Raw genomic sequence first — 24,029 nt, forward strand, 5'->3', positions numbered from 1 at the left:
AATAACTCTACCACGATCGCTATAAAATTGAAGTACATAGCTAACGATAATACACTATTCTCAATAGTAATTGTAGTGGTCACCGCCGCCTGTGGATGCCTATGCAGCCTAGTATAATAGTATAATAATATAGTATTAGACGGTTTTAGAAGTATTTGCTTTTATATAATAACAGTATATAGAATATAAGTGATAGGGAATAAGGAAATACATTGTAATTTCAATGCGACACAATAAAGATTACATCGGAGGTTTATTACGACAACCCTTAATAACGGGCTAGATAGACAATTCCTGACAAAACATAATTTCCACGCCACGTGAAGTGCGGTGGACACAATGATGTTTATTGATGCAATCCACTCATGCTATATACGTCTTTACCACGTATAAAATAACTCTGACATTGATATGTGGTACATATAATTTTATTGTAGTAGTTTTCATGTCTATTTGTACCTATTGTAAAACTTGTGATAAAAGGATCGATATGTACTATGCTTATACTATATAAACGATGAACAGAGTAGGTCTGTCCACGGAGCATTATTTATAGGTAGTTGACATATGAAAGGCGAAAGCTCAAAGTTCGATTCCGGCCAAGCAGGAACTGAAATAATGAATTTAGATTTCCAATATTGTGTAATGTTTTAGTACTCGTTTTTGAGGATAGTCATAATAACCATTGGTTATCATGTAATTTCTAAAAGTCACGTTCGTTTAAGTTTTAAAGCCTATACCGTTCACATATCCAGCTCCTGATGATTCCCGACGTTGCTCAACTTCAATTCAACGTTCAAAAAAAAATAATGAAATAATTGACTTCGGCAGCATAATGTGGTTTCGCGTCATCCGGGGCGTAAGTTGAATTCGCCGCTGCTCTGTGATTTACCTACGAAAAAAGGTTTTATTTTTTCCCGTTACTGAGTTCTTCGGGACCCCGGGACGGAGTAGCTGAAAACGGGACAGTCCCGATCAAAACTGTCATATGATCACGTTACTTACGAATTATGATTTATCTACAAGCTTTTCAGTTGCGTACACATTAATTAAAGGATCTTAAATACTCTAGCTGCATAACGATGGAACTACTGGCAAGAAATGGCCACCCTTACAACCCCTACCCTGCAGTTTGCACATCCATTACCACGGGTATCGTGCTCTCCACGCGACGTGTCTGTCACGCGAGCTGTCGAAGCGTTCGGCAGATTTGCACGACCTATTTCCATCGAGGTTAATGTTTCGTGTTGTAACGAATACAATATTAACTATTAAATTCAGCTGATTTTATGTATGTAGGAATAACAAATTTAATAATAATCGAAATACATTTAGTATGCGTATTTAGTAAGTTAGAAGTCGCGTAAACAGATATTAATATTGAATTTTCGAAAAAAAGCTATAGTCCTCATCTACTTTACATACTTACCTACGGAACACATGTAAATTTTCATCGTTCTAAGCTTCAAAGCCTCATGAGTTATTTACCAATCATATCAACCATGAATTAAAACGAATACGCCACCCACCTTCACATATTGCTACCCACTTGCAAAAGGTCTTGGCCGAGGTCTTGAAGAAGGTCTAACTGTCTAGCTTCAGTACGTTTCATGTTCTTAAAATAAATAGGATAGTTTTAAATTCAATTCAACATTACAAAGATAAGCTGCTCTATCTTATCGCCAAATCTACATCGATGTAAATATATCGGAGTGATTTTCAATTAAATATTTTCTTAGTTTGTCTGTTTATTTTATATTAAAAAATAGTCTTTGTCGGCGACGGCTTCATGCAAACGTACCCTTTTAATAATGTAGAGATCGTACATATCTATAGTTCTTGCAAACCTAGGTAAGTACACCCTGATAAATATAAACCTTAGAAATAATTTCCAAATAAAAAAAAGATAAATCGCGGCATAATATGGAACATTAATAGCACACGCCTACCTGAGTATCTCCCAATGGGAAATCGTTAAAACTATACAAGATTCACTAGTTGTTGCGTGTTACGCAAACGCACTACTCCTTAGGTTACGGACATGTCAAGGGTAATCACTGTTTGATTTCCTTACGGTAATTTACGTTTTATGCATTAATTTAATTAAAGAAACAAGCTTTTTATATTTACCTACGAAGTAAGCGGCTATTTATATGCACAAATTTTAATTTTGCGAAAAAATTGCAATACTCAGTCATTATTTTTTGTAATACTATCATCGTTGAATGAAGCATTCATATCAGATCAGAAAATGGTATTTTATTTGAAATTTAAACCAATAATCAAATAATTTAAATTATTTATGAGTTTAAATAATCTTTATATTGAGCTAGAGACCGCAATAAAACGTGATTTGTGATCTTAGCTGAGGCTAGCCTAGGTATTATACAAATGTACTGTGTTGAACAAAGTTATGTTTTTACACGCTTTTTATTAGCTTCACCTGTATGTTTGTATGTTTGTTTGTATGTTTGTAACCGACTTCTTTGGGCGCGATTTTGACCCACTTTAAACGGCCAGATTTCGTTCAAACTTTGTAGATTTATTTCACAATTATACTATTTACTGTTCCTTAATTGATTCCTAGATTCATTTAGATTTTCTACTTTTTAGTTAATTTTATCATAAAAGCGTGTTTTTTAGTTTTTTGAACTATATTTATTTATTTCATATTCAAACTTCATTTAGAAACAAGTCACACTTTATTAAAATATGAAGAACACGTAACACCGAAACTTTGAGCAATAGGAATATCTCGTATACTTACACACTTTAGTATTAACAAAAATAAAACCTTATTTTAAATAATCACTTTATCACTTATCGCTTTTACAACAAGTACCTACGCTTCCTGTATTTTAATTCGTAACAAACCCCGTCTACTTAGCCTACACTTTAAAACCAACTGTTTTCTTTCTTCATTTTGTCTCTATGCCGACCTTTCATGTCGAGGCCTTGAAAAATCTCGGACAATTTAGACAACTTCTGTGCGGGACTCTGCGGCAGTTTCTGTAGTCGACAGGAGTCCTTTTCTTCCCGGCATAAAGTTAAAGTCTGTCTCTCCCGCAAATTCAAAAGCTTTCCCGTTTCAGGCATCGATGATAGCTTGGCCACTTGCATCGCTGCATTCTTAAATCTCGTCTTCGGCGACACCTTAATCTCGTCCGTCCCTTTTTCTGTGTTCATGTTTGGAGTGTTTGTTTTCTTTATCTTCGCAGCGTTTACGAATATTGGTTCAATAACTTCATACGTGTTCTCCCGCAGCAACTGCTGGGGTCGCTTGTCAAGTCTATCCAACGAATTCTTTCTCGCGTACCCATGGATGCTGCGCGGTGTAAGCGGTTTCAAAACTTCGCGCAACTTTAAGCTCTGTTTTTCATTTGCATTGTTAAGATTGAAAACTATAACTTTTGTTTTTGGTTCCTCAGGCCTCTGTCCGATCGCTGGCAACGGGTGGAAAGGCGACAGGCTGGGCTTGATAGGAATGTCGTTTTCGAGCATCCTGGATTGGGCTGTCTTGTGTTTACGCGGCTTTGTTTTACGCGGCGCGTATATAGTGGTGAGAGCGCGCGTTTTACCCGCGTCGTTGTGGGCGAGTGGTCCGGGCAACATGGTCCCCGCCCGCCTACAAGCGCTGACCTTGGGCGCCGTGGTCCCCTCCTCGCCGATAATCGAACGGCTCACGCGCGATAACTGCCGGACACCTGACCAATACCCATACCACGTCACTGCGATTGATGAGCCATGAAAAATGTGTGACGCAATAGATAGGGAATAATTTCACGAGAATATGAAATATCTGTCAATGTGACAGTATCTTTTGTCTGATCGCAGTAAAAAGTTTGTCTTGCTTGAAAGTTCTGACATAATTTTACCGAGTAAAAGTACTAGTACTAGATTAAAATTACCACCCCACTATAATATGGCAGTTACAATATTAATTATTAAGGAACCATAATAGCTTCTCAAGGACAAGAAGTAACACACACTTCAATCATGTAATATCACCAAAAATTTGAAACAACGCGGAGTACAAATAACAAACCTATCGAACGGCGGCACGCTACGTGAATGTCAATAATTTTTCACGGTGTAGCGAGTGGACAGTTGATGTGACTGAATATGCTTTCCAGATAATGACCGTCATTATTATCATCGATCGCGCTGACCTTCAATACACGAGGAATATGTTATTGCAGAGTAACGAATCAGAATTGCCTACTTACCTATAACAAAACTATGTACCTAATCCAGCGTTATATTTAAGTAAGAGCATCTAATTCTAGTGAAAATTACAAATACCTACCTAGTTTTGAAGGTGGTAGAACCCTTTGTGGTTCGACTTCGGCGGCACCAGCGCCACACCTATTTCTGCCTCATAACAGCAGTGTTGACCACTGCTGTGTTCGGGTAAGGTTGATTACCATGGGCGGCAGTAGGCACTTACCATCAGGTGGCTGCATGCTCGTCTACTACAACTATATTATAAAAAAACATAGTAAACGTCCGAGGATCTAAGATGCGAGCCATTACATACTGTTTTATGATTGATTTTGCACGCCTCGTAAGCGAAGCGTTGAGGTTGTGCTCTACTCTCGACATTTCAAAAAAAGCAGCTTTCTCGAAACTGAAATTGATATTTTGTTATTTATATTGCACTTATAGGTTAATTTGAGTGCACTAATATCAAGTCTATGATGCGAGCCATTACATACTGTTTTATGATTGATTTTTCTAAATTTGTTCAATTGAAATGCTTTACAATTTATGATAACCAACCCTCCTACCTCATGAAACATAAGTAGCTACCTACGTAAGGCTTTTATGATGTTATTGACCACCAAAAACCACCGCTATTATTAATCGTCGCAGGATGACACAGACCACACAATCCATGAATCATTAATTTGATGCTAGGTAAGGACAAATTGTTTTTGGCTACGAAAACACAACCCTCAAAGTGACCGTTGACCTTTGAAAGTCAATTCTGTGAATCGTCCATTTTCTTAACAAACAATTTATAAATATGATGTTGGCTGATTACTTGTTAGCCACTTTATTGTCATAAAAATAAAGAATGATAATTAATTTAAAGGAATTGTTATAAACTCTTGAAACCGCTCACAAGCACAGGAACTTTCTCATACCTACACAACTCAAAATGTTCGTTATCAACATGGAGATTCAGAGATTTCGAATTCCGGCAAGCACTTTACGGGGAAGTTTTCTTCATATTACTTGTTCACCGTTAAAGCATGTCATATTTAATTTCTTTTACGAAGGAAATTATTTGGAGAAATAAGTAATGATAAGGAGGATAAGGAGCTCTATTTCTACTTTACAATATAAATAAGCTCGAAACATCAGCTTCCTTACTTTAAACATACAGTATGCAGACCTATACAGTAGACCTATACAGACAGACGAGTGATATAATGATATAAGTACAGCATTGAAAAAAAAATAGACCAATGACCAGACAACCAAATTTCCTAAAGCAATAAGAAATAAACAAACAATAAAAACATATTGAGACTTGTCTTATTAATGTGGGTTTAGCGTGTTCGTGATCTTGACCTTCTAAACTGACCTTGTATACCCTGACCTCCTTCAGAAAAATGGAAGTCTGACTCATTGAGATTTTCAATAATATGGTTATGTCGAGTTGCGATATTTCACGCCTTGATTACAGTTTAAAGGGGCGTCAATTGTAGTGTAAAAATAAACATGAAAAAGTTTGCTAGCACGTAAGAACTTAATATTATAATAACAATCATGTTGGGTTTTAGTTTTATGCATAGATTAATGCATGTGTTTAATATACAATATTTAAATAATAATAATAATATTTTTTTTAATAACCAACATGTTTTTACAGTCCAATGATGATATTTCTTAATAATTGATCTCGGCGGCTATAGCTGCTGAAAACACCAAACGTCGTAAATATATTAGTTTATACAATAACTATATTTTATATTTGTGGCGTCTGGTGTTGAAACTATGGGTCCATGGGGTCCGGATACTTAGCAGTTGTTTAAACAACTGTCAACTCGTTTGGTCGACGTCTCTGGGGACCCGAGAGCTGGCATACATTTCGCTCAACGAATTGGTATAGCAATTCAGAGAGGAAATGCTGCCAGCGTCTTGGGAACCTTGCCCAAAGACAGTGATGGTGACAATTTTGTTATAGTAGTGTTTTTGTTTTTATACTTTTGTTTTTCATTTTTGTGTATATGTAAATTTTGTAAATCAGTTATTTTATATTTATAGTTTAATTTATTATTTTTAATTTTCTGTAAGTTTAATTATAATTGTAAATATTTTTCAGTTAATAAATTGATCTGATATGATCATTATAAATTAAAAAAATGAAACTTTAGACCACCTAAAGGTCCTATCGCGTAGCAAAACAAATTTAACTCCCTCCTGTAAATATTATAAGTATGTACCTATGAGCTTAACGAGACGCTTAGATTTTTTTCATCCATAGGTACATATATTAAAATCTATGGATATGGGTTCTTACGACTGTAAATTGCAACAGAATTTAGTTTTAAATCCTGGTGAGAATCTGAGTTCGAATCAGACACACACGTAAAATGTCGCAAAATTTAGATCGTTCATTTTAAAGATTTACTTCAATGTAGTTACTATGCACGTACATCAATGATATACCTACTCATTGATTTACTTAAATACCGTTAGCCTGAACACTCAAGGAAAATACCGCGGTGTTTTCCTTCCTTAATTGCGAGTAAAAGATGTAGTACCTACTTAGTTAGCCTTAAATTTCTCAAAGATGAAGTCTATCAAACCGTCAAACTGTATTAAATTTGGATAACTTGATGGATGACTTAAACCGTATAATGTATAAGTAGGTACCTACAATAATATAATTACTATTTATATAATACCTATATTTATTTTAATAATTCAGATTTTCTTGAAACCTAGCAACAACCAACTAACATCTTTACTATGCTAACACGCACTACCTACTTGTATTTGTATAAGGAATTAGGTGTTAATTTTATCTCGTTATTTTTGCAATGACGTTAAAAAGATACGCTACCCATTCTGCGTGATATCGTCTTTACATGATAATGCTTCAAGGTCTCTACATATGACAACCTGTTATGTAGCATATAAATTTTAAATATTGGTACTTACTTATACAAATTTATTTACGTAGGTGTCAAACTCACAATGAAGTAATGAATCTTTAATTTTTATTAGGTAGGTGTAATTAATATACCACTAGTACATAGGTGTGCTAAATGTTTGCATGAAAAAAATACATTTACGTCGGCACCTGTTCACAGAAATGACGTAGAATAGTCTGTTTTATATTCGATGATCTTCGTGGAAGGTAGTTATGATATTACAAGTAGGTAGGTACAACTAATCCACAAGGGTAGCAACTGCTTTGCCACTTTTCTTGTAATATAACATTGTATAGTATCGCATTAAACATTACACAATTCCACTATACACATACCTACCATATTATAGAAAGATAATCTAGTACGAAATATACTACCACAGTATAAGGATATACCTTATACTGTGATACTACATTTTCGTTTTTAATTCAGATTTCGCAACCTAAGACTACTTCCGAAATCGCTTAAGGCGTAGGTAATCGACGAAAAAAGGACAAAAAAAACAATTTAAATATGTACTATTTTTACTGAATTTCCCAAAAGTACTATGTTGTATGTGTAGTGTGTAAGTACCTACTATGTTAATTTTTGCAAGTTTTGAAAAAAAAATACTGGCCTTCTTAAACAAAAGGTGGCAGGGAACAATTACATCGGATGTGTCTTCAGGGGAATCCTCTCCTATTTTAGGTTGTTTAGTTAATTAGCTACATTGACCACATAACATCAAGCTGAACTTTGCCCCGTTTTTGTAAGCAAAATTATTAAGTTCTCGAAAGTACTGTCTCTATAATACACATACTTACAATTCTATTGAATCATTATTTAAGACATTGTTACGGACAATTAACAACAATTATGTTGACGTAAAAATAGCATACGTTCTAAGTCTAACATATTAACCTACTACGTTTTTCTCGCGAATTATCGTGTCCATTCACTCTCGCGTGCTCTGCTCCCCCACTTCCGTACCCTCGGCGCCAAATCTCGTTTCATGACGTCGCGTGAAAACAAGATAATGTAAAAGTGAACCAGTCAGGTTAATTTATGCTTTTTAATTTAACTGTTTTATCGCTTTCCTAAGGGACATGGCGAAGAACCTTTCGGTTACAAAGAAATTTTAAGAAATATTAGGTATTCAATTTATCTGCTATAATTATTATTTTTGTTATTTATTTATATGAATGTGTATGTACGAATATATATTATATATAATGGTTCTGTAATATTAAACTTATATTATTTTTTATTTATTAATTTATATGAATATGTATTACATATAACGGCTCGATAAAACAAATTAAATACTTATATTAAACAAAATAATTTTGGCTGCATTGGTAATATTATGTAGACGGCTGATAACATGAGGTGTGACCTGCATGTTATCATCTTTTATTAAGTTTTCCTCAAGGTTATCTTGTCTACGTAAATAATGTAAACAGTTAAACACTCGCCTTAAGTCGTAATGAACATTTATTGTATAAACACGTTTGCGCCAAATTCTTGTTTCAATGCCATCAACGTCAGATATTATTGGTCACTGCTCAGTATCGCGGAATAATTCCATTGGAAGGATGTTTCGCGCGCAAATAATGTTGCCTTGCGTTAAAATACGAGTGTAAAAATTTTTAAACATTTTAGTGTTATATTGAAATTTATATTATGGACTATTATTTTTTTTGTGATTAACCTATTTACAAACATAAAGGACTTAATATAATTTATTCCATGGTTTTTATATGTAAGTACTCTTTGCTTGTGTCGATAAATGTTAAAATTGTACAAAGTATTACAATCTTTTTGTCGCGTTGCAAATGATTAGGTACACCTACTTCTTAAAGTAGAGCTTAATTGATAGGTAGTGTCTTTAAAGCCTCGGAAAATTAGATTTTGTCCTGATACTTATTTACAAATGTAAAAGTCGAAGTGTATGGAAGTTTCTAATGACACATTCCGAGTTCTATAGTCGAATATTTAAATTGATAAAGCCACCTACCTAATAGGTATGTAAACAACTATTAAATAAGCCAAGGACATAATGCTGCAGTAAAATTTACCTATCATCATGTAACATTATATAGCTGTTATTATCTACTTTCTTAATTTCGAGTTTTCACCAGCATATCAACTGAATAAGGAATAGGTACATGTTTAGAAAACTCGTCCACCATAGATATTCTGAACACAAATATTTTAGTAAGTATCTCTTACACATAGGAAAGAGTTGTTTATTTTTGCACGTAATTATAAATAACATTTTTACATCATTATTTAAATTGTAATCACGATAAATGTAACAAAGTGCTGCTAAAATCAACCAGTAATGCTTACTTAATGTATTTGAAGCACGAAACGTTAATGAGAGTTCACAAAACTTAAATAGGTCCTAAATAACTAGTAAACTAGAAATATAAACAGTAAGACTTACAGGAAAACCAATAAAACATAATAAAATTTCCTGCTCCTTGTTCATTTAAACTCTATCTTCCTGTCTAGAAATAGCGGAAAAACAAACATCGCCGCATCTTTCATCATCCTTTCAACATCCGAGATGTTATCAAGGCCGAGTAAAAACACTTCTAGTTTTTAACTCAAACTGTATTTTAAATGCTTTTAAATTACTTTTAGGCGTAGTAAACAAAACTAAACACGTGACACCTATATTCCAATGTACTTTATACTCTTGTTCCAATGTTTATTACAATGATGCATATGTATGCCAGTTGGGAAATAACGTGTGACGTCACCAGGGAATCCGTTTGTATGTTCAAAGTTTCCACGTCACAAATGGCGTTATACATTGTGGGCGGATCTTGAACCGTGACATTTACTTGATTTTCCTCGAATATCGCTTTATATTAGCTAAATAATAAATAATATAGGTATGCATTGAGAGTTCGATAAAAATATCTCCAAAATGTTAAAAATGTTTAAATAGACGAATCACGATAAACTTACAACTAATAATGCCCTACGGTGAGTCTTCAACACGTATCTATCCCTAATCAACACTTAAAAATAGTAAATAAAAACCTTTAATTCAACAGATTAAGACAGCAAACACCATAAGATGGACTTTATAATCGGAGGTCTAGCCGGCGCAGGCGCAACCATCATCACGAACCCCATGGACGTGGTGAAGACCAGAATGCAGTTGCAAGGAGAGTTGCGCGCGCGCAGCGAACACACCACTCGGTACAGAGGCATCTTCCATGCTCTGTACGTGATCGCGAGAGCTGACGGCGCTTTGGCGCTCCAGAAGGGATTGGCTCCGGCTATAGTACTTGGATTCAGTATGAATTCTGTTAGGTACGTATTTAAATATGATGTTAAGAAATTAATCTCGAAAGCCTAAATTCAGGAAGTGGCTCAACATATTACAGCAGAATGAGTTCAACAACTACATTTTCAAATATTCCTACGATCGGCCAGCGCTCGACATTATGAAATTATGACATATTAGAGACGTCACGACGTTCTTATGATGTCTCGTGATGTAGTGGCAACGTAAAAGGTTGTATCTCTATCAAGACCAAATATTAAACTTAGAACATTTAGATAAACAGCGTGAACGCTTCTGTACCTTCGGCCATACAACCATCAGAAGTAGGCGTAATGATTTATTTCTTGCGAAAAGAAAATACTTTACACCGCTATTTTAAGTTCCTACCTATCTAGTTCAGAAATTGTTAAATAACTGACAAAAGTGGAAATTAGGTACGCATATCAATTTCGTCTCGACTCCGTAAAATTGCGAAATATTAATATAATATTATTGAATTCACCACAATTACCATCTGAATCAGCTGTCAGTCAAAATTTTACTAGTAAAATGGTTTAAATATCTGGCAGGTTAGGAACGTTCCACATAGCAGAAGCCTCGGGCTGGACGCGGACGGCAGATGGAGATATCAGTATTAACAAGACCATGTTTTGGTCATCAGCGAGTGGCATCATGAGCGGTCTGGCAGCCAATCCAGCGTCAGTCCTGAAGACGAGGATACAGGCTTCTGCCCACCCGAGCATCGCAGTGGGGAGACAGCATTCATATAATGGTATGTATCTGATGGCCTGTATGGATTTAGGAATTACGACTTCCCGAAAAAAGTCAATATATGAATCTAGAATTTTCATTTATTGATTAGAACTTATTTGACTCATTTCAGGCATGGTCGATGGATTTACGACGATATATAGAACTGAAGGCATGCGAGGATTCTTCGCTGGCGTGTCCGCAACATGCACCAGACTGGCTGTAGGCAGTGCTGCACAGCTAACTACATTTTCCACGTAAGAATACTTTCTAACAAATAATTCCTGAATCGAGATTTTGTCTGCTTCATCAAATCTGAAGAGATTTGATGTGTGAATATTATAAAGGTCAATAAAGCTGATCTCGGCCTTTGAATGTTGTCAAACTGCTTTGCATGAATATGGAATTCTATGACAGTTTTATCTGGCCCTGTGGTGTAGGAGGTTCTTTAAAATACTGGTCAGTCCTTCCTCTTTAACATAATTACTTATGTACAAAACTGTGAATAATTTCGATAAAATTCGATCATGTCTATAAATATCACAAAATGTTCAATTTTACATAATTATGCAGTTGACAACAAAAATACCTTATACTTAAATCAGTATGCAAAGACCGATAACGCTAACACGGAATCTGTTTGTAATAATAAAATGATAAGATACAATTTTTTAATCTTCAGACATCATAATATGTACAAACCAAACCTGTACAAACTAATAAAGAAACATACAAGTAGATACGTACTCATAGTACAAAATTGAACGTGGAATGACAACATTTTTTTTAAGGAAATTAATAATCAGAAACCATCCAGGATATTTTAATAAAAACAGTCGGGTAATTAAAAATTAAAATGACGCACATACACTACATAGAACAGTACAGAATTAGCTGTCAAGATTAAAAACATAGACGTTATCGCAACATAACTTTTTCAAATAGATTTCCTTACTTGATGTGATCAGACATTTACGAGTGACGCAATGGCATACGAAACACAGTCCCAACTATTCATCTACCTATTAAAACATGCCTCCAATTTAGAACTACTCTTGGAGACACAAACATCGATTAACACTTTATTTTCCCCAGCTCCAAAGACATATTGCTGTCTAACGGTGTGTGTGAGCGTTCGCCGCTGGGTCTAGCATTCGCAGCGAGCGCTCTCAGCGGTGTGATGGTGGCCCTCGCCATTTGCCCCTTTGACGTGGTCGCCGTACGATTATATAACCAGGGTAAATAGTACCCCACACTTGAGATCGTACTACATGTTCACTCCATTGGCCGTTCGGATTTAGATAGACTAGGAAATTGTGTCATGCTACAATATCCGTCAGGGTTACCTTTTTGCTCGAAATTGAAGAGCCAGCGAAAAGTGTAAACGTTGACTAAATTGTATACCCACTTATACCCGGAAAAAATCCTTCAAACGTTACCTCTAAATTGAGCCAAGTCGTTTCTGTTTTAATTCTTGACTTGTTTTCAGACATATAATTATAAAAATCTCTCCTTATAACCAACTTGACACAAATTTCTTGTCCTGTCCAACCCATACCGTATATACCATACCGTACATTTAACCCCTCACCGCATCATACATTGCAGAGTGAAAGAGCACCTGGTATCTCACGGTTACTTCGAACATTCGCCAGCCACGCTCGCGTTCGTCGCGAGTCTGCTCTGCGGTGTCTTGTGTGTGTGCTTGGAAACCCCACTGGATGTAGTCAATACGCGGCTTTATAATCAGAGTAACGATCGAGTAGCCATGTTTTGTCTGTACAGCTTTGGTAATGGTTACATTTACTGGTCAATTCTCAGTGCCCCATGCTTTTATTCGGAAAGTTTACGAATTTGGTGATACTCGTAGTTAAAAGGACTGCTTCTGAATAATATATTGTTCAGTACCACTTATATTATCTTGTGTGCTTTATAATCAGGGTAACATTCGAGTAATCCATGTTTTATTATTGTGCAGCTTTACGGCATTGATTTTGATGGTTATTGCTTGCTTTAACGTTTAAATTCGTTGGTAAAATCCTAATAGCCCATGTTCTAAAAGATACACCTAACGGTGCCTTCTATGTGCTGTATAATCATTACGTGTTGGCTATCTTTTATTATTGCGTAGCGTTAAAGCTTTGGTGATGGTAAACTCTGTTTGTACCCAGTATTAGCAGCTCTCAAGGCAGGGTAATTATTAAGTAACCCATATTATTTTATACAAATATACTAAAGTATGTTTAAACTTAATTTAAAATATTAATTTGTGTGCAGCTTTGTTGATTTGATGATGGTACTAATGGTGGAGGTAATTGGAAGTTCTTAATATAAGGTTTTTTGTGCTATTAATAAGGTTGTCACCGAAGATTTACTGAACCTCCATATATGTGAGACCCAAGTAGGGTAACATTAGATTAACTTACGTTGTAGGCGGTTTTGAACTTTTATTTATCATTCACTCCTTAGTTTCTAAGCAAAAAAAGAAAGCAAATATAGGGTCTTGGCGAGATTTCTTATGTTTGTGTTATGTTTGACGTTCATTAATTAATTCAACTTGTTCATACTCCCATAAGTAAATGGTAACATTACTAATTATCATGTGCCTACCTATTTCATCCTAATACACATTTTCACTTTAATCAATGTCATTTTTATTTAATTTTAAGGTATTGAATAAAAGATGCCTAAACTGTTTACTATTTTATTATATATATTTTTTAATTTGTTTATTTATACTTTGCAGGCCCGGGTGAGCGATTGTACAACGGCGTTTTCGACTGCCTTACCAAAATCTACAGAACTGAAGGGATCCATGGACTGTACAAAGGCCTAGGACCCTTATACCTGAGAATAGCGCCGCATACAACGTTGTCACTTGTTATATGGGATATGCTAAACATATTATTTAATAATAAAAATAGTTAACAAAATGTTTTTTTGTTTATTGTCTCCTCAAAACAAAAATACAACTTACAAAAAGACTAAGTAAATGTAATAAAACGTCAATTCTTCAAAAAATCGTTAGAAAATTAAAATGCCAAAGTAATCAAAATTGAAGACGTCTGTATATTATATAACGTAACTCGTCTCTCGCCCAGCATGTTTTTCAAAAGCCGAAGGTGGTGAGAATTGTAGCTCCCAATCGACGTCCGAAGAACTGCAACTAGAGCTGATTTCTTCGTCAGAACAAGAACAACTGAGTTCATCTTCTTCGTCATTATACTCATCAGCCTCACGATCTCTATCAAACCCAATTGCCTTTTCGTACGCCGGACGGCAGACACTCTCGCAGTATTCTGGATGGTAAGGATCGTTCCATGTTTCTTTGACGGCAGCTCTCATAAGACGTCTTTGCTTCCTATTCTTCTTCTTAATTCTGGCTTTGTTATCTGCTGCTTCAATACGGTAAATAAGTGGCGTGTATGCTAATCCATCTTTAGGATGTGGTGCGTTCATCTCTATGGTATATTCACCATCTACTCTAGATACAATCAGTGCTGGCTTTTCTTTTATACGTCTTTTGACTCTTCTTGTTTCTGTCCGCTGGACTACCGATCGCAACAATTTCGCTTTGTTCAGTGCTTTTAAAAGACGCTTTGAGATTGCGCCAGGCTTCCACCCATACTTTACCTGAAACAATCCGATCTTTTATAATTATATAGCCAAAATATATATGAAAACTGAAGAAATACAAAATTAAAAAAAAAAACTTACATGTAAAAAAAATCCTGTTCTCGCGTTTTCTGCAGTTTATTTAGAGTACGAAACAATAAAAATAGAGAATGAAAATAACAAAGTTAAATACAATGAAAAGGTAAATCAAATAAAATAAAAGATATAAACCATAAATATTTTAATTTTCTTACAGTTACGTAACGTTACATGTTTTTCATTATCACAGTACCAAAATTAAATACAAATTCAATTAACTTGCACTTAATAAATACACCACAATTCTTAACCAAAACTAAGTACTAGAAACCACTGGACACAGGACCTTACACGATGACAACAATGTTCATATGGCTTGTGTTCCTACACTTTTCGCCGCGAGAGCCATGAGCCTTTCCCGTTGCTGTTTTCTCATTAATTCAGAGTTAATAAACGAGTTGAAACAAGGCACGTGGAATGAACTTAAACTAATACCCTGATCAGCTAAATGAGCTAATCTTTCTTTTGGTCTTTTATTCTTGACATCTTTCAATCTAAAGTATGTTTTGTTTCCTTCCTCATCCGTGGCAATAATCCCTTTTGTTGAAGGCACTGGATGACGACACTTATACCTGTCATCCAAATAGCTTTTTACAAGATGTGGTGCCATTCGAGCTCTCTTTGATTTTTTTGATTCTGGAAGACGGTAAACTGTCGACGGCTCAGGTATTTTCACGTTTTCTCCATGTGCTAACATAGTTTTCAATGCGGATAAAAGCAATTTCTTATCTTGCCCGTGCCCTATTATACCCATTGCTGACAAGTGTTTTGGAGAAACATCGCCAAAACAACTCCAACTAGCTTCAGACGGTTTATATGGTACCTTACCCTTTTTGTCTTTTTTGTCCCCAGCGCCACCTTTCTTCCCACCATTGCCTACTTGTCGTTTAGGTTGAGGTACGCCTCTTGGTTGGGGATAAGATCTCCACTTGCCAACGCAGTCAACATACCCGTCGACTCCAACAACTAACCACTTACCATTAGTAGCTTGGAATTTCCCCGACTCAGCATCTACGTGCTCGCCGTTAGGTCCTATAAATATATTAGGAGCCCACCTTCCATCTGGAGCTACGTAGCCGTCTATATTAATCTCTAACCACTTATGGTCGGGGCTCCAAAAACCACCTAAGTCACTGCACTGTTGTCTGCCATCAGGGCCCTTAAAGAACCTTGGCACGGGATTACCAAATCGATCTACAAGTTTAACTCTGTAATCTAAATACGTATACTGAGTGTTAACGTCAGCCCGTTGTATCTTTTTGGATTTATAAGTGGGATCAAAAGTAGCGTTTGGTGGCGTAAACTCCACGACCCATTCATCTAAGTCTGTATCTGAACCAATCGACGTCTTTTCTTCAGAGCAAGAGCAAGAAACGTCCAGATTAACTTTACCCGACTGTGGTGTAAAGCATGGACATTCGGGGTCCTCGGCACCAGGAAGTATACCCAGTGCCTGTTGGTAAGTCTTGAGACATATGTCCTGGCACACATCTCGGAATGCACTTTGTATAAATTGACGTTGTGCTCTCTCAAGTCGTCTTTGTTCGCGTTCCTTCTTCTTTCGCCTATCACGATTTTCCTCGTCTGTTCTACCTATTGTGTACGTGACTACAGGTTTATCTTCATAGGGATGTTGATTAGGTGCTCTAGGCTTTGAGAACGTTTTCATTGTTTCCATAGTAACGGTATATTCTCCATCTCTCTTATGAACAATCAACAATGGCCTCTTAAGTGGACGTTTCTTTTTACCGGCATCCTTTCGTCTCTTTTTAGCAATTACTTCTCCAGGATTCTTTGCAATTCTAAGTAGCCTAAGAACATGTTTATTTACAGCACCGGGCTTCCACATCGGTCGAAACTAAAAAAATATATAAAAAAAGTAATAAAAAAATGTAGTCGTCAAGCATTTACACTATAAATACTTTACCTCTTCTTTACAACAATACTTTACCTTCATTCCAGGAATATCTTCAGCGGTCCACAGCCAACCCATATTTTTGGGCACAGCACCGAGGGTACCAGTGCAGGGCATAGCACATTCACTGTGTCCAATTTGAGGAGCTGCAAATGATAAATAAGCTTCATACATGAACTTAATGAACATTTTGATTGCCACTAGTCTTATTGTAAAAATAATAAAACAAAAAAAATCAAAATAAAATACGTACGTATACCTTTGTAGCCATAATTGAATTTAAATCTATCATCTTTTTTCTTCTTTGTTCCCTTTTTTGAGTCTTTTTCAGATTCAACGCTTTTTGAAGTTGCCTGTCGCTTCGTTGTTGCTGCAGCTTTCGGACCAGAACTTACTTTCATACTTTTAATGCTCTGGTCATCTCCTTTCTTTTTACTCTCACTGCCAGATGTGCTCCAGGTCTTTAACTTATTTTTATCAATAAGTTTATGAAATATAGGACATGGGAAGGGCTTTTGATTTTCCGATGTTGGAACTAGTTCTTCGCCAACTATTTCGTATCCACCACAAACGGTGCAATAAGTTGTCTTTTTTGTAAAACCAAATCTACATTCGCAAGTACAAAAACAAGGATCATCACCGATCTTCATCTTTCCGGAGACTCCTCCTACTACCTTTTCTATCTTTTCAGTATAATTACAACATTCTGATTTAAGGTTAGTTAAATTTAAAAGAATACGATCATCAGGTGGAGTTCGTTCACTTTGTTTTTTATTATCACATTCAACTTTCTTACATTTTGTTATATTAATTAGATGTCCTGCTTCTTCTGGCAAATCCAATGAACAAATGCTTTGAGAACACGAACCTTCTGGTTTCATCGGACATTGGCTGTCACATAATTTTAAATGGTATCTTCCTTTAGGTTCTTCGATATTTTCAGATGTCTCCTTAGGGGAATTTGCCTTTCCCGACACATCATTTTCAACAGTAAAATAATTTACACAGTATACGCGATTTCCAAATAAACCTTTAGGACATCCAAATATATAAGTCAATGGATTTACCTTCTCATAACGAAACAACGTTGACAGTGATTTCGATTGTAATAAGTCTATTGGACCGTTTTTATTAACTTGAATGTCGCTTTTTACGATTTTAAGAAAAAAATCTTTCCTTTCTTTGTAAATATTCCTTATGTTGTTAGAGGTTTCAGGATCTGTCGATATTTTGCCTTGAAGTGAATGTGATAACTTGTTTGTTGCATCATTATTTATTTTTAGTATATCAATTTTTGGTCGTAAGTGAGTATTGTCGTTAGGCATGTTCGTGCCTTTTAGATGACTTAACTTTACGCTCAATGTTATAGAAGCGATACATTTTGACGTAGATTCGTTTATGATATTATAATTACCATTAACCATTACTGGTGGCAAGTCCTGAGTTATGTTCAGTTTATTTAAATAAGATATGTACAATTTACTCCAGGGTATACTAGTTCCGCCCAATTTTTTTCCTGGGTATTTTTTGCTCCACAAGGACAGTTCTAAAGGATGTGTGGTCATATGTGAAGTAAGCCATTCAATGCTATTTGCTAGTAGCACCGATTGGCCGGTTTGAATTTTTGCTTTCGATGGATTATTACCGAAATCCGTTGTTGTACTCCTTACCTTTAATTTTCGATTAGGTTTGATCACTTTTCTTTCGCGCCGGCCACTACCATCGTCAGGTTCTCTTAAATTGAGTGTAAAAACATCTACGAATTTGCTTTTGATACTAAATTCTTTACAATGCATATAACTATTGAATTTTTCTACAACTATCTCAAATAAAAACATTGAATCCGAAAAAGCCATATTTGTTTTAATTTTTATACAGAGCTGGAGAATGAAACATATTTACATTTACAACTTGGATATTGAAAAATACTTTACAATTTACAATTTTGCCAAATAATTTGATAATTGACGTCAATCTGAATTGTAATTTTTATTTTCTTAAAACGTCAGAATTATATTTTTAAGGTAATGAAAAAGGATTTTTATGTATTTTAGTACCATGAAGTTTTTACTTCATTGTATTATTTTTAATAAGTACACGAGAGATGTATGTATATTTGTATGGTCATTTGCATGTATTATTTGCCGTTAGCATAATCCACGCCAAACTGCTAGTCCGCTTTAAGTTGTTGCAAGCAGGTATAGTCATAAAATTTGCTATGGCGACGCGACTCATTTCTATATTCAAAGCGGACTAGCAGTTTGGCGCGGACTATAATTGAACATAATATTGAATGTGCTTGTATCTACAGTGCCAGACAAATAGAGAAGTAGAGATGTGTCCTTAAGAATTCCTAATACTATGGTGAAGGAATTTAAAGATTTAGCAATGCGAACAATAATAGAAACATTCAAAATTTGCCCATGATATAAATAAGAAATGAAAAAAAAAACATCAAAATTCTTCTTACTAAGTATTATATTATTTTATTTAATAATGAAACAGATCGTGACTGTATTTTATTTACTTATAACTTGTGTTAAAATCAAGGATTTTGAAATAAAAAACAAGAAAATAATAAATTAATAAAAACAAAAAGATGTTTACTTTATATAATAAATTTTATCTTATTAACATTGGTGATCCAGATGGTGAGTAAGAATTTGTATTTACCTGTGTGTGTTTATAGAAACTATCACGTATCGTGGACGGTGATATTTTTTTGATAGGAGTATTTGAAGCCCTGTTCGTCTTGGTAGTCGGTTTAATTTCGCCTATATCATCGTATATCTGTAATCCTTGCATTATTTCTCTATACTTTGCTAGTTTCTTTGAATCAATCTGATATTTTCTACGATCTCTATGATAAACCGGTGACATTTCATAGTATGGCGATACACTCATCACTATAGGATTTCTATTTTTTGGATTTGAGTAAGAAACAGTTTTTTTCATCTTTTGATTTTTTTCACTCCCACTTTTAGTTGGGCTGGGAGCTGACGTTCCCTTTTTATCCCTCTTTGTCGGTGAGGCCTGACCTTCCTTCTTAGTCTGACCCTTATCTTTACCTTGAGGTTCAACTTTAGGGCTCTTAGAAATAGGAGTTGTTCCAGTAGCTGTAGATTTCGGACTTCTGTTTCTTCTTTTATACCAAGCCCATTTGCCGTCCTTATCAACGTAGCCATCGAAACCGATTTTTAGATTTTGCCCGCTACTGTCAGTGAAAAAGCCGTCCTCAGCCGAATAAAACATACCGTCCGGACCAATGAAATTCATTGGTACCCAACGATTATCGGGAGCTATGTATCCGTCTTTATTGATTTCTAGCCACACGTGACCGGGACCCCAAAACCCTCCTAAATCACTACATTCCGTTTTTCCATCAGGGCCTTTAAAGAATCTAATCACAGGATTACCATGTTTGTCAAGTAATTTCACTTTGTAATCCAAATAATTATATTGGCTTTCATTTTCTGCTAGAACAGGAGGATGTTTTGCCTTTACATCCCAGCGAGCAGCAGGTGGTGTAAACTCTATGGTCCATTCATCTCCATCTGTATCACTACTTGAAATACTACCTTCATCGGAACAGGAACAAGAATCTATTGGCGGGCTAATGTTATTTACTGATTCAGTGTGACATGGACAATCCGGATTATTCGGGTTTGGTAACGGCAGGACGCCGATGGCTTGATTGTATGCTTTTAAACAAATCTCCTGACACCTGTCCCTAAAAGTTGATTGCAATAAGCGACTCTTTCTTCGTGTTTCTCTCCGCTCCCTTCTTTCACGTTGCTTTCTGATTTTTATTTTTTCTTCTTCCGTTTTCCCAATTGTATAAACTAAAGGAGGTTTTTCATCGTATGGATATTGGAATAAAAGTCTTTCTTTTGAATATTTCTTGAACACTTCCATTTGCACAGTATATTCACCGTCATGTTTCTTAACTACTAATGTGGGTTTCATTTCTATTTTCTTTTTGCGCTGCATCATGGCCCGCTTTTTCTTTGCTATTATATCTACTCCTTCCCTTACAGCTCTATATCTTCTTACCAAAATTTTATTTGCCGCTCCAGGTTTCCATTTAGGTCGTGGCTGTAATATATATTAATATTAAAATGACGAAAGTCAACCAAAAACCGAGAAAATAATATGCATTATTATGCTAAAAAAATTAGATTCAGAGATTCACGTATGCATAGAAGAGAAAATAATGTATAAAAAGTATTTAATTTGATCTACCGAATACATATCTATCTACTACCTTCATTCCAGGTATGTCTTCGGCCGTCCAATTCCAACCCATATGCTTAGGAACAGGTGGGTAGGGATATTTTGTTTCTATGCGCTTTTCTACTTCTGGTGGAGCTGAAACAAAGGACACATGAAATAAGCACTACCTGATATCTAAGTAACAAAATAATTGTATATTTTTGAGAGGAAAAAGTAAATTAATCGTTTAACGTTAAAAAAAAAGAAAAATACACACGTTGATCTTCGACGTTAGCTGTAAATTTCCCAACCTTCTTCTTTTCCTGTTTAGCCTTTTTCACCTTTTCCGCGCTTTTATCCTTTTTTTCCGACAGGCTCTTAGCAGACCGCGTAGCAGTTAATCTTTTATCACTAGCACCTAGCTTCGAGCCAGTATTCCTTGAACTCTTCATGCTTATTGTATCAGGTTGTTTCTTGGAGTCGGTCTCTTCAGGCCACGGACTTTGAACTTGAATATACTTTTTATCATATAATTTGTGATAAACGGGACAGGGGTGAGGTTTAGCATATTCTGGCATTTCCATTGCATCATCCCCCAAACATTCGTACCCGCCACACACCGCGCAATAGGTGGTCTTCTTTGAAAATTTGAAAGTACAAACGCAATCGCAATAACATGGGTCATCTTGTTCAACAGTCTTTTTTTTCTTACTTATAACTCCATCAACAATAAAATCTTTTACTTTTTCAGCTACGTCACATGATTTTACACAACAAGGGTTATGGATTTCATCAAAGTCCATTATTATATCACTATCTGCCGGGCTAGGAGGGACCATCTTACTTGGACAAACAGGATCTTGACATTTAGATAATTCAGAATCATCTCCAGTTTCCTTTTTAGCAGTCGAAGAAGAACAAATACTTTTAGAACAAGAAGTTTTTTCTGAAGTTCTCATACTGGGGCAATCTGTAGAACAGTATTTAAACTTATCTGATTCTGCTGATTTTTCTGTATTGGCTGGTGAACTAGATCCTGATTTTTGTTTGTCAATATCATGCTCCACTGTGAAGTAATAGACATTGTATACACGCGTCTCTTCTTCATTTTTAGGAAATGGACAACCTTTCCCTTCGCATTTACTTACTTCACTGTCACTTTCTTCACATTCATGAGGACAAGAAGAATCGCAAGATTCTTTTTTTTTAAGCGCATCTTGCATTTTCTTTATGCAAGCACATTGTGTTGATAGACCTTCCAAATTACTACCTTGACTAAATATCCCTTCGTGTCGCAAGAATTGTTGAATTTTTTCAGCAAGAGTGCATTCTTTGCTTCCACATGGCCCGATAATTTCATTAATATCGATTTCATTATTATCTTCTTCGACAAGATTTTCTATATATGCTCTTAAATCTCTTGCTATTCTACAGTCAGGTCTTCCACAAGGACCTCTTATATTAGCTATATCAAATGTAGCTGCTCGAGATCCTTCTGCTTTCTTGCCAGCATTTATGCATACTGGACATGGTTCAGATTGAGCTTGATTTTTGAATCTTTCTGCAAATTTACCATGAGGCCAATTTGTTTCTTTACAATAACATAATTTATCTATGTCTGTTGCTTTTACTCTCGGTCTTATAGTTGGCTGTGGAGTTAACATCCTCATATTATCATTACAAGAAACTATAATCTTTCTGACATAGTCGATGATAAAGTCAACATCAGGACAAGTTTCAGGGGCCTTATATATTGATTCAGGAGGTTTGTCAGCATGGCTCAGGCAACAATAATCTCCTTCATTGAAAAATGTAAGATTGGCCCCTGGAGCGTTCTTAAAATCAGCATAAGCAATTTTATTCGGTTTTGGTTTGTCTTTTACAAAGTTATTTTCTATTTTATTGCAATTTTCTTCAAAGTCCTCATCTGTGGTTTTTAAAGTACAAATATATGAAGTTGTTTTAGAATTAATTCCGGTGTATAAAACTTTTTTTACAGTTGGATCCTCGGAGAGAGTACGAAAAGCCGTAGTGACTTTATCTGTTAGGTAAGACAATTTTACTTGAATACCCAACTTTGCCATTATTTTAGCAACACCTTCCTCGAAAATATTATATTCTTCTTTTAATGTTACAGATGGCGGCTCTTCGCAGTTACAAATCTTCTGTAAATACTGTAAAAATATTGGATCCCAAGGCACTGAAGTACTGCCTATACAAGTGAGATTATCTTCCTTGCTCCATAAGGATAATTCTAGAGGAAACTTTTTCATACTTTGTATCAAAAATTCTGCACTGCTCGTGAATAAAACGGACTGCCCTGATTGTATGACGGGTTCTGGAGGAGGTTGCTCAACTGTTCCTTTTTTCCCTTTTTTTCCCTTTGGCTTTTTTGGCTTTGCTTTCTTTCCTTTTTTTCCAGGTGGTTCTGGTGGTAAAGGTGGGGGTTCTGGCATCACAATATGCATTTGCTTTGGATCTTTCAACTCAAGAGAGAAAATGTCAGCAAAATCACTTCTTATGATAAGTTGCCGGCTTTCAACCATGCTTTTAACACTCTCTACGACGACTTCGAAGAGAAACATAGACGTAGAGACTGCCATTTTGCATTTTTTTCGACTTTTTTATGAAAATTAATTTATGTTAACACTCTCATAAATTTTTTGTTATTTTTTCCACAGGATAAAGTGTACGTATAATTTTGAAGTATATTGTGTCAGATACTATTAGTTTTTTGTTGTTTGTAGATATCATTGAACAACCAGAACCGCTTAAAAAGGAGAAAATAAATATACTATTGAAAACTATTTATTGTAACACAATTTGTATCCTTGTATCTGTAATTTTCCTTTCCTTTGATATTATAATCATTTTTTTTAAGATGCGGTTAAAAATATGAGCTTAATTTTAATTAAAATCATGTGTGTGTTAAGTTAAGGACCAAATATGTTAAGTTTCATATTTATTATAAGTAAATGCCTGCATATTT

At 35.4% G+C, this 24,029-nt stretch overlaps 3 protein-coding genes across 7 annotated transcripts; 1 reads left to right on the forward strand and 2 right to left on the reverse strand.

Annotated features, from left to right (window-relative positions):
* Positions 1-2,689: 2,689 nt before the first annotated feature.
* On the reverse strand, positions 2,690-3,829 carry LOC140753429 (uncharacterized). The gene has a single exon (XM_073088016.1). It carries the CDS (start codon positions 3,610-3,612, stop codon positions 2,896-2,898), a length of 717 nt encoding a protein of 238 aa, XP_072944117.1. The 5' UTR covers positions 3,613-3,829; the 3' UTR covers positions 2,690-2,895.
* Positions 3,830-8,724: 4,895 nt separating this feature from the next.
* LOC140753367 (solute carrier family 25 member 35) lies at positions 8,725-14,132 on the forward strand. Of its 3 annotated transcripts, none has more exons than XM_073087927.1 (6): positions 8,725-8,907; positions 10,214-10,475; positions 11,019-11,221; positions 11,333-11,456; positions 12,295-12,437; positions 13,946-14,132. In XM_073087927.1, exons 2-6 carry the CDS (start codon positions 10,237-10,239, stop codon positions 14,125-14,127), a joined length of 891 nt encoding a protein of 296 aa, XP_072944028.1. In that variant the 5' UTR covers positions 8,725-8,907; positions 10,214-10,236; the 3' UTR covers positions 14,128-14,132. The 3 variants fall into 3 exon arrangements, with proteins under 3 accessions (XP_072944028.1, XP_072944027.1, XP_072944029.1); XM_073087926.1 differs by lacking the exon at positions 12,295-12,437 and adding an exon at positions 12,808-12,950; XM_073087928.1 differs by lacking the exon at positions 13,946-14,132 and adding an exon at positions 12,808-12,941.
* LOC140753366 (uncharacterized) lies at positions 14,124-23,771 on the reverse strand. Of its 3 annotated transcripts, none has more exons than XM_073087924.1 (5): positions 21,318-23,771; positions 21,093-21,196; positions 19,502-20,923; positions 16,865-16,974; positions 14,691-14,832 (listed from the first exon to the last, which is right to left on the reverse strand). In XM_073087924.1, exons 1-4 carry the CDS (start codon positions 23,641-23,643, stop codon positions 16,867-16,869), a joined length of 3,960 nt encoding a protein of 1,319 aa, XP_072944025.1. In that variant the 5' UTR covers positions 23,644-23,771; the 3' UTR covers positions 14,691-14,832; positions 16,865-16,866. The 3 variants fall into 3 exon arrangements, with proteins under 3 accessions (XP_072944024.1, XP_072944025.1, XP_072944026.1); XM_073087925.1 differs by lacking the exon at positions 14,691-14,832 and adding an exon at positions 16,631-16,771; XM_073087923.1 differs by lacking the exon at positions 16,865-16,974 and having other exon boundaries at positions 14,124-14,832.
* Positions 23,772-24,029: the final 258 nt, after the last annotated feature.

Source organism: Epargyreus clarus, unplaced genomic scaffold (assembly GCF_041222505.1).
Source record: "Epargyreus clarus isolate Ecla_fem2 unplaced genomic scaffold, WU_Ecla_fem_2.2 ptg000026l, whole genome shotgun sequence".
NCBI classification, from domain to species: domain Eukaryota; kingdom Metazoa; phylum Arthropoda; class Insecta; order Lepidoptera; family Hesperiidae; genus Epargyreus; species Epargyreus clarus.